At 47.0% G+C, this 13,734-nt stretch overlaps 1 protein-coding gene and 2 long non-coding RNA genes across 3 annotated transcripts in view; 2 read left to right on the top strand and 1 right to left on the bottom strand.

Moving 5' to 3' along the window:
• Positions 1-13,734, top strand: part of LOC103385805 (uncharacterized) — a 60,030-nt gene that overhangs the window by 3,962 nt on the left and 42,334 nt on the right. The gene's annotated exons all lie outside the window — the stretch shown is intronic.
• LOC107989209 (uncharacterized) lies at positions 13-1,568 on the top strand. Its single transcript, XR_001760708.2, has 2 exons — positions 13-712; positions 1,457-1,568. It is a non-coding gene; the product is annotated as an uncharacterized LOC107989209 (long non-coding RNA).
• Positions 2,043-13,734, bottom strand: part of erc2 (ELKS/RAB6-interacting/CAST family member 2) — a 27,061-nt gene continuing 15,369 nt past the window's right edge. Inside the window, 15 exon segments of the mRNA XM_008319795.3 lie at positions 2,043-2,135; positions 2,216-2,283; positions 2,537-3,017; positions 3,019-3,155; positions 3,521-3,668; positions 3,755-3,915; positions 4,014-4,137; positions 4,297-4,308; positions 7,043-7,245; positions 9,827-9,967; positions 10,052-10,192; positions 10,303-10,440; positions 10,588-10,755; positions 11,518-11,685; positions 12,353-12,508. Of these exon segments, the coding sequence (XP_008318017.2) occupies positions 2,257-2,283; positions 2,537-3,017; positions 3,019-3,155; positions 3,521-3,668; positions 3,755-3,915; positions 4,014-4,137; positions 4,297-4,308; positions 7,043-7,245; positions 9,827-9,967; positions 10,052-10,192; positions 10,303-10,440; positions 10,588-10,755; positions 11,518-11,685; positions 12,353-12,508 (2,205 nt within the window). The 3' untranslated portion in view covers positions 2,043-2,135; positions 2,216-2,256.

Here is a 13,734-nt window from a genome sequence, read left to right as displayed (position 1 = left end):
GCAGATTATGTACAAAGACTTTTACAGTCGTTCATTAGGTCAAAGATGGGATTTCCTCCCTCTTCTGTAGAAGGACGTGATGCTCCTGATGAGGTCTTCTGACACCATTTAATTTGAGCACCAGCAGAAGCACCATTAGTAAAATATTCCTGCAACACAGAGGAGGTGCATAGGTGCATAGCCTCGAAAAAGAAACTAAAAAATACTTGATGAAAATGTTTGGACCATTCTGGCCTTTCTGTTTTGGATGTTTCATTAACACATTGATTAACAACCAATGACCAAACAAAACAATGCATTCACTCTATTGATATCTGCATAGATTGATTCTTTCTTTTTTCTTTTTTTTTTTTGACTACTTCTGATGAGGTAACATGAAGAGCGATGTCAATGACAACCACAGTCTTAAGGCTAAAAACAAGCCCAAGAACTGAAGGGTCCTGCTCATGCAGCCATGGAAACCCCTCAGTGCTACAAGCAAGGTCAAAGGTCTCCTCGATCCGTCAGCTCCAAACTCATCCTTCAACCGACCAGGAATGACACATGCTGTCCTGTGGTTTTAGGGGTGAAGGTAAAAAACGGGACACCTTGACCTTCTCAGACATGCTTTAGTGATGGCGTTTGTAAAAAATACAAAAAACAAGTGTTACCATGTGCCACAATCAGGTAAAAAAATAACCAGAGGCTGCACACCGAGGCTGATGACCGCTAGGTAGACGTCACGACTAGCCCCCCCGCCCCTCGGCAGATTATGTACAAAGACTTTTACAGTCGTTCATTAGGTCAAAGATGGGATTTCCTCCCTCTTCTGTAGAAGGACGTGATGCTCCTGATGAGGTCTTCTGACACCATTTAATTTGAGCACCAGCAGAAGCACCATTAGTAAAATATTCCTGCAACACAGAGGAGGTGCATAGGTGCATAGCCTCGAAAAAGAAACTAAAAAATACTTGATGAAAATGTTTGGACCATTCTGGCCTTTCTGTTTTGGATGTTTCATTAACACATTGATTAACAACCAATGACCAAACAAAACAATGCATTCACTCTATTGATATCTGCATAGATTGATTCTTTCTTTTTTCTTTTTTTTTTTTGACTACTTCTGATGAGGTAACATGAAGAGCGATGTCAATGACAACCACAGTCTTAAGGCTAAAAACAAGCCCAAGAACTGAAGGGTCCTGCTCATGCAGCCATGGAAACCCCTCAGTGCTACAAGCAAGGTCAAAGGTCTCCTCGATCCGTCAGCTCCAAACTCATCCTTCAACCGACCAGGAATGACACATGCTGTCCTGTGGTTTTAGGGGTGAAGGTAAAAAACGGGACACCTTGACCTTCTCAGACATGCTTTAGTGATGGCGTTTGTAAAAAATACAAAAAACAAGTGTTACCATGTGCCACAATCAGGTAAAAAAATAACCAGAGGCTGCACACCGAGGCTGATGACCGCTAGGTAGACGTCACGAAGTAGCTCCGAAGGGCAGTGAGGAGCAGGAAACTGTGACGCAGTTGGACGTGGAAGCCAATCAGAAGCAGAGGAGCGAGACCGCGATCTTGGCTCAAACGAAGAACAAAATGAAGGAAAGTTAAAAAAACCACTGAGGCTCCCTCGCAGTCATGGGATTTCTGCTAGGAAGATCCGGAAGTTGTTGTTTTTGGCCTGAAGAGGTTTGACCACTAGGTGGTGGCAGACAGGTGGGGTGACCTGCGATACCTCTGGGAAAAGGGTTGTCGATCACGTTCTTGTCCAGCGAAGGATTTGTTTTAGAACGCTGGAGCTTCAGCCACTTCAGTTCCATGAATGCGATGTTAGTGAAAGGAAGCAGAATTTATCGATCGCACAATCTTGTCTGAGGTCACCTGGAAAACAAAACCAGTTCAGTTCAGTTCAGTTCCAGTCAAATCTCAACTTTAGACTAAATAATGTTAAGGTCAAAACCACCAGACTGACCTCTCCAGCTGTCAGCCGTCCTGCACTGGCCTCATCACCTGAGTCCACCCTCTTCATTCCCAAAATATAAAAACTTAAATCCCAGGGCCGGGTGTTGATAAAGTGGAAGTAATAAATGTTTGGTTGGATAATGTTTCGTCGTCATGGCGTGGTTGTGCTCCTCCAGTAGTGACTGAATCATCTGAATGGAAAAAAAAAAGGTTTGACTTCAAACCCAGTGGTTACTGGAGGTACGGTGAAAACAGGTGTCAATAATCTCACCCCTCAAAACAACACTGGAGCTTTGGTCGTCACAGCAGAGATTATGCCCAAATGCCCTCCTCGTCATCCTGGGGGTGACAAGAAAAACGGATTAATATAATAATGACTAATGAACACAGCGGTCAAATTAGATTTACTTCAACTTCAGTAACATTTTTTTTTACATGTAAACAAACATGAATCAGTTTTCCATCCAGGGCCAGTGAGATGTGAGAAACGACCCGATTTTTACGCCCTTGCTTTAGTTTTATTTTTTTTTTATGTTTTACTTTTACTTTATCCAAAATGAAATAGTTCTTTGCTTCAAACGTAAATCCCGACCTGGTCTGGAGTCGGGCGGTGACTGGGGTGTGGGGGTCCTCGGGCCGGGCCTCCACGATGGTGGGGCATCGGGTGACGTGGATGCTGGGCGTGGTGCGGGTGCTGTGGGTGCTGATGTTGAGGATGCTGGGGGTGTTGACCCTGCTGGGGGTGTTGACCCTGCTGGGGGGGGCCGTGCGGGTGCTGAGGGTGAGGATGCTGGGGGGGAGGGTGTCCGTGGGCGTGTTGGAGCGGGTGCTGAGGGTGCTGTTGGTGCGGGTGTTGAGGCTGAGGCGGGCGGGGGTGCTGCTGATGCTGGAGGGGTGGTGGTGGGTGCTGACTGTGCTGCTGGGGGTGCTGCGGGTGCTGCGGGTGTTGAGGGTGTGGTGGGTGAGGGTACTGCGGCTGTGCCTGTTGGGTGTGAGGGTGCTGTTGGACGGCCGGCGGATGCTGCAGGTGCTGAGGATGCTGGGGGTGTGAAACATGTGGATAAGCCGTGCGGGCCGTGGGGTGGGTGGGGGTACTGGGGCTGGGGCTGCTGTGGAGCGTGGGGGGGCTGAGGCTGGGGGTGGTGAGGACCGTGAGAGTGAAACTGGTCGTCTTCGTAGTTGTCTGCTATCAGTTTCATTCTGCTCTGTGTCTGGAAGGAAAGACAAAAATGGTCAGAAAATCACCTGGTCACGGAGGATGTGTTTACAAAAAAGATATTGACATTTTCCTACAGGTAAATATTGATGTTTTTGTTTTGACCATAATTAAATGTTTCCTTGTGTTCGTCACAGTCCTGCACAGTTACAGTTCTGTAAATAATACCTGGCTGAGCTGTGCAAAATAAAGAAACACGGCGTCTGATCGGAGAACAGATGGTGAAGTCGGTTTCTGCGTGATTATAATAGAAACCTATAGATGAAATGGACTCTGTTGCCTTGTCCAGATATATTTTTAAAAAATTCTGATTAAATGTTGCCTTGGCAACAAGCTCCGACACAGGGAGCAGTTACTCACATGTTGTTTCAGCTGGTGCATCAGTTTGTCCCGCTCCCTCTTGAGGGCCAGCACCTCCTCCTGGGTTTTCTTTTTATTGGAAGCAGACAGTTCCAGCAGTGCTATATTAGCGTCTTTCTCGCTGATGGCCGCCAACAGAGCCTGTTGTCTGAAGGTGAGATAAAAGGACGCCGCTGAGAAATCACTTCAATTCGTCTCTTCAATGCTAACATCAAACGTCATCATGACACTAACTTCATCTCCAGGATCTCCTCCAACTGTTTCCGGCGCTCTTGTCTCATGCTGGTGAGGTGCGTGTCCCTCTCCTGCAGAGACTGCTGTGTGGAGGACAGACGCTGCTTGGTGGCGTCTAGTTCCTGCCTTGTTCTCTCCAGGGTGTTCATTAACTCCTCCAGCTGACCCACGTTATGGAAATACAAAAAAAAAAAAAAAAGGCACAGATCAGACACAAATAGCTGACCTCAGGTTTCCTCAGGAGGAAAAAATCCCTGACCTTTAAGTGATGTCCAGCATCCATGGAACTGTCCTTACGAGGGTCCTGTCCCAAGCCTTTCTTGTCCCCCTGTGGTCCCAGTTTGATGTTGGGACCCTTCTTGGTCTGGTCTTTCCCTCCTTGTCTGTTCAAGAGAGAAGGATTCCATGTTTGATTCCAGTTCAGGTCAGGCTGGTGTTTGATTTCTGGACCATGCTGCAGTGTTAGACCGGCTAACAGAAACACTACGGCTAAGACGAGGCAGACACAGATGTGGGATGGTGGGGGCAGTTGCATTGCTTACCTGGGAGCTAGGCTGGAGGAGTGGAAAAGTAGAAACAAAAGGAAGGATGGAAGGAGAGCAGTGGGCAGATGACGAAACACAGGGAAAAAAAAGGTAAAGAAAGAAAGAGACGTTAGAAGCAGAACATAAGGACACACAGAACCCTACGGAGATCACAGTTGACCCAGGACGCGGGTGCGTGTAACCATCAGCACCGCTGCTGCTGTTGATGCTGTTGATACAGCCTCACACACTGTAGCTATAATGCAGGATGCACCTGGGGACATGTACATCTGCTGTGGAGCCTGGGGGTGGCAGACATGCAGTCAGACAGGCAGCAGAACCGGGCAGTAGAAGAAGAGGAGCGGGACTGGGTGTCGAGCAGAAGGAGGGGGACCAACTAGGCAAGAAGGAGACAAAGGAAAACCTGTCCAAACCAAACCAGACTCCAGAGCGTCTGACTTCATCACAGACCCAGTCGGCGTCGGACACGTCTGTGACCTGCTCTACTGTCAGGGGTGGTCCCCCGTCCAGTGGGGGGTCTCCCTGGGAAGATGTTTCAGACACGGGTACACGTGCTGATCCAGACCCAAAACTCGCAAAAGGCTTCTCACAACAACCATGTGTTCAGCACTGGGGCAGTTAGTCAGGGTAGTTAAACAACCATCAGGGACAGAGACGGGAGACAGACTGAACTGGACACCTGAAGACTCCTCTGTGCTGTTAGTGCTAACAGTGTTCTGAACACATTTAAAGTAAAAGAAAAGCCTTGTATCCAACTATTAGCTGTGTTTACTGCCATGCAGCGGTTACAACGTCTGCCTCAGAAGCAGAGAGTCCTGGGTTCGATTTCCCAAATATGGGATCAATAAAGTTAATATTCTTATTAATTATCATTATTATTCTCAGGAAAACTCTCTGACGTATGATGTCAACAGCTGTTAACTTATCTTTAACGTCGACCTTTGACTAATTTCTTATCATTTGTACTGAAATACAGTCTGGTTATGCCAACATGCAGCACAAGCTCAACTCTCGTCTTTTTGTTTTTTTCATCTCCATCTTTTTCCATACACACACATGCACAGAGGCAGGAAGGCAGTGTCAAATGCTTAGAGCAAGAAATTACTCATCAATGTGGGAGTGAACACATGCTAAAAAAATTAATCCAGGGATCTTTGTATCGCGGTGCGTCTGGGGGTGAAAACAGGAGAGTTAGCTGTGTGGATACAAAGGGTTAGGATTCCCACAGGGAGCAGGCACGCCCAGGAACACTGGTGGAACCAGATGCAGTTGCAACAGTCAGAGAGAACAGAGGTACAGAGCCGAGCCGAAGTGCCAGGGCAGAGCACTCACTTTCCCAGGAAATCCCACACCACGCCCCCTATCTGCTGAGGAGCAGCAGTCACAGAAGGGAGCGGGTCAGGGGGAGCTCTGCCACCGGGACGAGGGCTGGGGCGAGGGAGAGGCTGATGGGGACTGGTGTCCCAAAACAGGAAGATGGAGACAAAAAAAAAACAAAAAACATTTAAATAAAGGGAATGGCTCACGAAATGATGAAGGAACAAAGCGAAGGAGGACAGACACAGACACAGACACGGTGGGAGTTGATGGGAAAAAAACAAAAACAGGGCATTTATCAAACAGCTGACAAACATCAAACTGACATGAAAAGAACCTTCTTACCACATGTTGAGGAAATGCAGACGGAGGAGAAAGGCGTACGTTTTTTTCAAGGCGAAACGCGACACGTTTGGCGGCTTTAGAGTGGAGCAGCTCTGACTGTGAGGAGCGAGAGCCAGGAGCTGCTGGGAGCGCGGGGCGAGGGTTGTTTACGAGGGCTTTTAACTGAAATCTCATCCATTAAGAGTGTGAGTGAAGGGCATTTAATATGAACTCAGTTTTCACCAGCAGCCTGTGGACTGTTAAACAGGTCCATGACTGTAGGTACACCAAAGTACACCAAAGTACACCAAAGTACACCAAACTACTCTGGACTTTGACAGGACGAGCCTGAATGACGTGTACAGTTACTGAAGTACACGGCAGAAACTGTGCAGAAAGAAATTAGTTGTTGGTTGAAGGTTTTACGGTACAGTCGGCGTGGATTTCTTTAAAAGTGAAGATAAACATCTAAAGTTGTTTTTGAAGAACTTCTGGAAGTCATTTTTACCAACTTTTTTAAGGCCCTGAAGGGGGCGTCGTTACGATGAACCAAGTTTGCTTTATGGGATGGAGATGTGTCTCAGCTTTGCTGTAAATCTGGATCAGAGCTGTTTAGGTGAATATAAATGTCCAGCAGATGGCAGTAATTCTCCACATAAAATATATTTTTTTGCCAGGTAGGAATATGAGAGGAGATCGTAAAGATGTTTCAATTTGTGTTTTTGTCTTATAACTTTGACTTTTTCAGCTCTGTTTTAGTGCAGGTACTGGTTGTGCTGCGTTTGATTTGATTTTGTTTTTTGCTGATCCAACTTTTATGAGGTGCTGTTCCTGCATCGACTGGACAATAACTAGTCTTATAAATTAAATATATTACTGTGTTCATTCGAAACTGTTGTGGCGGTGTTACAGGATTAGGTCAATATAAAAAACATAAATGTTATACCTGCACACTCGACCTGTTCATTTTTCAAACTATTTAGTTATTAATAGGAAAGAGTTTTATGCAAATGATTCCGATTGACATTTGTCATTCATATAACAACACTGAACAAAAACAAAACAGGGCAGAATCAGTGAAAAGAAACTCCGGACCAATCACCTTTCCAACTCGGCGATCTTCTTGTCCTTGTCGTTCTTCTCGGTCTCGACCTCTCGTAGGATGTCCAGCAGTCTCTCCACCTCTGTCTGAGCCTTGCTGGCCTCGTCTTTGTAGAAGCCCACCTCCTTCTCCAGCATCTTCACCCGGTCCGTGTACTCTGGGTTTCCTCGTGAGCCCGACTGCTGCTCCACCTCGTGAGCTTTCTATACCCAGCCATCGGGGGGAGACACACAGAGGAAAACGGTTCATATCCATTAAAATGTCAACGTGTCACAGATACAGGCGGCAGCGTGGAGTCCAGCGGTGACCTACATAAACTACCTCCACCGCTCTTTCTTTCTGAATGAGTAAACGACTGTTGTAAACAAAGGCGTCATCACTGGCGCTGGTTCATTAGCTTTAGCACGGCTATCATTTAGCTCCACTCAGCGGCCCTAAAATGCACAGGACTGTACTTCAAGTCAAGCTAAGAAAAAGTAGCGACTATTTTTTCACCAAAGCCAAACTGTACTTCAAGTCAAGCTAAGAAAAAAAGTAGCGACAATTTTTTCACCAAAGCCAAATTATTGATCATGTTTTATTTGTCTAATCTAATAATGTGAGTGTCTAATCTCAGAAATATATTTAATATATATATATATTTATATATACTGTGTCCTACTGTAATAAATATCACACAGTCATCAACCAGAACGCTGCAGTGACTTCCAACCACGACTGACACCTCAGCAGAAGTGCACCACACTGAGATGAGAGAGAAGCGTGGCGACACCGACAGTGACAACATGCAACACAGTAGAAACCAAGTCATGCAAGCCCAGGTCACTCCAGAGGAGAGGAGAGGAGGAGAAGGAAATCTGAAGTTCGTTGTCACTGCTTTGTTTGTCCTTTCACTTAAAAACTCTTTACTGTACACAGCACCAGGGGGCGGTACAGACGGTTACTTATCAAGGTCGTATCGTAACAGTTTCTGATTCTAGCCTTCCAATCGCCTTTTATGAGCAGTTTGCACCATTTCTACCACAAACACAAACACCTGCAGAATGAATACGGTTCACAGGACTCTGAGTGCATTTTGAAGCGTAGTAAAACCCAGAACAGTGCAATGGTCAACATGCATCAGAGCGGGGCAGTGGGTGAAAGCAGAAACCTGTGCTGGGGTCTGGCACAATCACCACCGAGCAAACACATGTCAGAGAAGTTGTCATTGTCCTCATGCGTTCACCGTGTGCCCCCCAGACCAGAGGAGAAACTTACAGGATTGTTCATGTGACTGAAAAGCTGCTCAGCTTGCTACAGTGCAACAGCAGCGGGGTCGGAGGGAGGAGTGGGAACGAACCCAGCAGAGTAAATGTTAGAGGTCGGACGGAGCCAGAGGATAAAGAAACAGCAGGATCAGACAGGATACAAATACATGTTTGACTGTTGTACAGAAGCTAAGGATAAACAACATCATCATAGAACCAGCCATAGGCTGTGTTAGCATGGGGGTGTGGGGGGGACACGGGAGGGGGGGGGCATGACAATAGCACCCCCAAGAACTTTCTCTGGGAATTCACACATTTGTCAAAATTGAATGCAGATAAATAATTTATAAAATATTTATATATACAATAATAAATAAAGAGAAAACAAATTATTTTTAGACTAAAAAAATCACACATGATCTGATGTAGCCAATGACTTTGTCCTTACTACCGCCTGCTGACAACAGGAGCAGAATTCAAAATTTCCTGTGACTTAGCGGTGACCAGTAGCTAGCAGTGACCAGTAGCTAGCAGTCATATCGTTAGCATAGCTGTGGTATTTTTTCTTCAGTGGTGTGTTTAGACAGGCAGACAAGTCGAGCCCCTTCCCGTAGTAATCAAATGAAAGTCTCTTATGCAGATACTGCCTGTGTATAAGTGTGTGTGAATGTTCCCGTGTTTACGACTGTGATCATGGTCAGTGGGAGGACGCTGCGGACGCTGCAGAGCTTCGTCACGGTTCTATAATAAACGCTCATGTGAATAACGTAAACATGGAGCGACACATAAAACAGACACTGATGTGAAACGGATTACGGCCTTGAGACAGAGGACGGTGGACGAGGAGTTGCTCTGAGCGTCTGCAGCGTTTCAACAGAGGATACATTACAGAAATCAATAACTCCGATGGATGTGATTAAAACCAGGCAGAATCACATTACTCCCCAGTCTGTTGAAGAAACATTCTGGTGATGGAACTGTATAAAAACTGCTTGGACTCCGGTTAGCCGTCGTGTGTTAGCATCTGGAGAGAGTTTCCTACGAGTTTTGTTTACATTTCGTTTGAAGTTACTGTTAAATCTTTAAACCCAGGAGGTTAAAGAGTCAACTTGGTCGACTGTTTAGCTGTCGTTCAGCACATTTTCTGCTTCAGCAGATGAAACTGTAGCTGCGTTCTGTGCATCAAGGTTGGTACGGCTGCCTGACGTCCTCGGAGTTTGGACATTTTTCTGATTTTCAATGTTTTAAAAAAAAAAGGCATAAATTCAGAATGACAACGCAGGAAGGACCGTGAATGTGAAAAAATAATTATGGAACGCTGCTGTTAAATCTTTAAACCCAGGAGGTTAAAGAGTCGACTTGGTCAACTCAAATCTCACCCAGAAACGACTCAGTAAAGTTCTACAAAAACATGAAATTAGAACTGAAAATTAGTTTCAAACCATAAAAGCCTGGTCCGAACAAATAACTGAAGAAGTGAAGACGTTGGGTAAAACTGGGGATTCTAACTTAAACCAAATCTACGTCATGCACTTACTTTTTGCAACTGCGTCTCCAACTTACTACACTCTTCTTTTTTCTGCTCGATGGCGATCTCCAGTGATTTGAGCTTTGAATCCTTCTTGAGGCCAGAAGACGCCAGTGACGACGCGTGTTCCTTCAGATCGATGAGACTGGACTGCAGGGGAACGACAGGGGGAGACGGGCAGGTCATGACCAGGATGTTAGCAGCGTGGCGGCGTCGTACCGGCGCCTCTCTCACCTCCTTCTCCGTTAACTCTATCTGCAGACTGTTGACCTTCTCCTTCAGGTCTTTGTTCTCCTTCTTGTAGGTGTCCGCCTCCTCCAGACGCTCTCTGTCTTCTCTCTCTCTTTGGTCTTTTAGACGCTCAATAATCCTCTCCTACCCCCCACCCCACCCACCCCCCCCACACGCAGAGACACAGAGACAAAGATATACATGTTTTTTACAAGTTCAGGACCAAAACCAGGGTTCGTTGTTGGAGCCTTTACCTTCTCTGACAGCGCCTCCTCCAGGGTGGCCAGTGCAGTGTCTGTGTTACTGGAGTCGGTCTGCAGAGACTTGACTCTGTCTTTCAGGTTTCCCAGTTGTTTGTCTTTGTCCCTCAGTTGCTCCTGCAGGTTCTCAATCTAAGACCAGCAGAGATGATTAGGTTAACGTTGAGGACTGTGGAAATACAGTTCATATATTTCCACCTCTATATATATATTTTCAGGGTAGTAAACCCCAGGTCAGGAGGTCAGAGGTCAGTGGTCCACCCCCCCCCTCACTCTCACCTTCTTCTGCAGGACGTTGATCTTTCGCTCCTTGACCTCCAGCATGTCCTTCATGTCCCTGATTTCTCCTGCGAGAGTTCCCTTCTCCTCCGTCAGGTCCTGCAGCTGCTTGGTCTTCTTGTTCAGGAAGGATTCCTTCTCCTCCAGACGCAGGCGGAGAGCGTCCACCTGGAACGACAAACGGTTTCATGTCAACGCACGACCCGGACAAACGACCCCGGGGACAGAAGAGGAGACTGAAGACGACCAGAACAGACACTGGAGCAGATCAGTTAGACTCGGCTGAAGATGGAGTGTTTGTTGATGATCAGATCGGTCACAAATTTCTGGCGACCCCAGAGACATTTTAGTAGTCACATGATCACAGCTGTCAATCAAAATGCACAGATATTTTTATACGCTTTAATTTTTTATCTGAACTCAATTTATATTCAGGAAACAGTTGTTTACGACTGTGACTGGTTTTTTAAATCATTATTTTAAAAAGGATTTTTTTCGTTCAATAACTAGACATTTCAGGTGACCCCATGCTGGGTCGTGACCCCGAGGTTGAAAATCACTGCTCTATCCAGTTACACCGTCTGTAGTAAAGGCTAGTACGTATGTTTGTGTTTGTGAGAGAAACTCAGGAGAAAAGGAGAGAAAAAGTGAAATGAGTGAAAACATGAGAGATATAATGTGTTTAGCACAGCGGGAGTTCCCCCAGCTGGCTACGCCTAGAGACGGACTTTATGTTGTAGATGCAAATCTTGTGGAGAGTCTAAATGGAGGAAGTGATGGGGCCAAGCTCTGTAGCTCCCTTCACTTTATGTCGACTCAAAATCCAGATAAAGAAAAGAAAGTTTGTGTGGACAGAAGTGTTGGTGCGGTGTTTGGATGAGGGGGCGGAGTCGATGCACGTGAACAAAGAAGAAAGGCAGCGCCGCTCACCTCTGTTTGCAGAATGGCAGCGCGTTGCTCCTTGGCAGTGAGCGACTCCTTGAGCACCTCGATGTGCTGCTTACAGTCGGAGTTCTGGTTGTTCAGCGTCTCCAGTTTGGTCTGGAGAGCCAACAGTTCCGACTCCTTCTTGGACAGCTCCTGCTTCAGCTGATCGATCTGCGGGACACACGTGACCAGACCGGATTATTTTATTCACCGCGGCTCCGACGTTGTTCGAATCAACACACTTTTCATTAAAAATGGATTTGGGACCGACGCCCCCTGCATTTGTCATGTATAATACATCGTCTCTATCCATGATTGATGACACGGGGTCTAAAAATAGGAAAATACAAGAGTGTAGAGAGTCTCTGCCTGCCTGCCTCACGAACACACACTCAGTCAACGCTGTGGTTCGAGGTCTGACGACACAAACACAGTCATTTGTCGCGTTAACACGGAGCGAACGCGACGGAAATGAAAACTGGTCTAAAAACTGAAGCTCGTGTCGACAGCGTTGACGTCGGAGTTTGAACTCAAACTGTTGAAAACTAAAGTCCTTCAAAGTTAAATGACTGGACGTCTGATGAGGAAACGTGACCCTGACCTCTGACCCCTGCCTGAACTTCCTGTCATGTGATGTGAAGTTTTTCTTCAGGTACCAGAAGAGTCTCAGGAGTTTTTTTTTTGTTTTTTTTTTCACGACTAAATCAAAGCAGCAGCGACTCGTCCCTCACACTGATGCCAGCAGGACACTTTGCTGATGACACTAAATGCAACAGCAGCTAATTGAAGTAACGCGGCTCCGTTTGGTATTCTCTCTGCACGCTCCACGTTTTCCTACCTTACTCTTCATGAACTTGGAGTGGTTCTTGTAGACCTCCATCTGCTTGATCTCCTCCTCGCGGTCCTCGGAGTTCAGTAAACCGTTCGCCTTCAGCATTTGGATCTCGTCCTCCAGGTCTCGGATGTTGCGCTCCAGGGAAGCGATCTTGGTGTCCTGCACAGAGACACGCAGAGGAGACACACCTGAAAACCATGGCTGGAGTGTGCTGCAAAAAGAACAAAAAAAAGTCCGGGTTGAACAGACAAAACTGGAAGTGAAGCACGGGGAGAGAGAGAGAGACAGAGAGAGAGCGAGAGAGAGAGAGAGACTGCAGCATCTGATGGTGGAATCAGAATCTTTCAGCTCCTCAGCAGCAGCTGAGAGGATTAATCACCATTGGGAAATACTGAGCACACATCCAGCACGGAGAGACGATCCAGGACCAGAGAGGGAGAGAGAGAGAGGGGGAGACAGAGGGGGAGAGAGAGAGAGGGATGTAGGGAGAAAAGTAAAAAAAGAAAAGCTGTTGCGATCGCTGTAGTTTCCTGCAGATCGATGCAGGATCCTGACCGTGGACTGCGACTGTGAGGCAGCTTCAGCTTCACGGCTTTTTAAATAAATAATACGTTTTTAAGATTAACCACGGTCCATATCTCTCTCTCTCTCTCTCTCTCTCTCTCTCTGTGAGTCGCTCTGAACTTGAGAACTTCATTGTCAGGGACCGGCCGCAGCAGAGCAGCATGGGTAACGTGTCGTAACAAGGCTTGATAAACTACCTGAGAATAATCAGACGCTCACACACACACACACACACACACACACACACAGACAGGCGACAGCGTACCTTCAGAGGAGGGGTTGGGGTTGGGGGTTCTATTCCATCCACCTGCTCAGTGGATCTTCATCTTTATGTCTCCCCCTGCCTGCGTGTGTGTGTGTGTGTGTGTGTGTGTGTGTGTCTCCCTGCACACTGGCCTCTCACTGTCATAAACAACCACACCTGTTTCCATGGCAGCAGGCAGGCAATATACTGTGCACTGTCTCTGGTGAGTGAGGCGGGAGGAGAGAGAGAGTGGGTGAGGGAGGGAGGTGTGTTGTGCTTCCATCAGCATCAGCAGAAGAGGAAGAGGAAGAGGAGGAGAGAGATGCAGGGTCTTCCTGCACAGACTCTGAAGAAGGAGGGGGGGGGGGGGGGGGGGGGGGGGGGAGGAGGAGGGAGGGTCTTCCCAGGTCTGTGTTCTAATCAACAAGATCCCATAACACAGATGTCACATGACGTGATGCGCGGGGAGACGCTGCGGCCAGCAGAGGGAGCCGGGCTGTGGCAGCTCAGCTATGATGTCATGATTTATTTTAAGGAAGTGACATCAGGCCTCTGCAGTGAGGCTGGGGGGAGGGGG

Source organism: Cynoglossus semilaevis, chromosome 11 (assembly GCF_000523025.1).
Source record: "Cynoglossus semilaevis isolate Cse_v1.0 chromosome 11, Cse_v1.0, whole genome shotgun sequence".
NCBI lineage: Eukaryota > Metazoa > Chordata > Actinopteri > Pleuronectiformes > Cynoglossidae > Cynoglossus > Cynoglossus semilaevis.
This window is presented reverse-complemented; position numbering and strand designations above follow the sequence as displayed.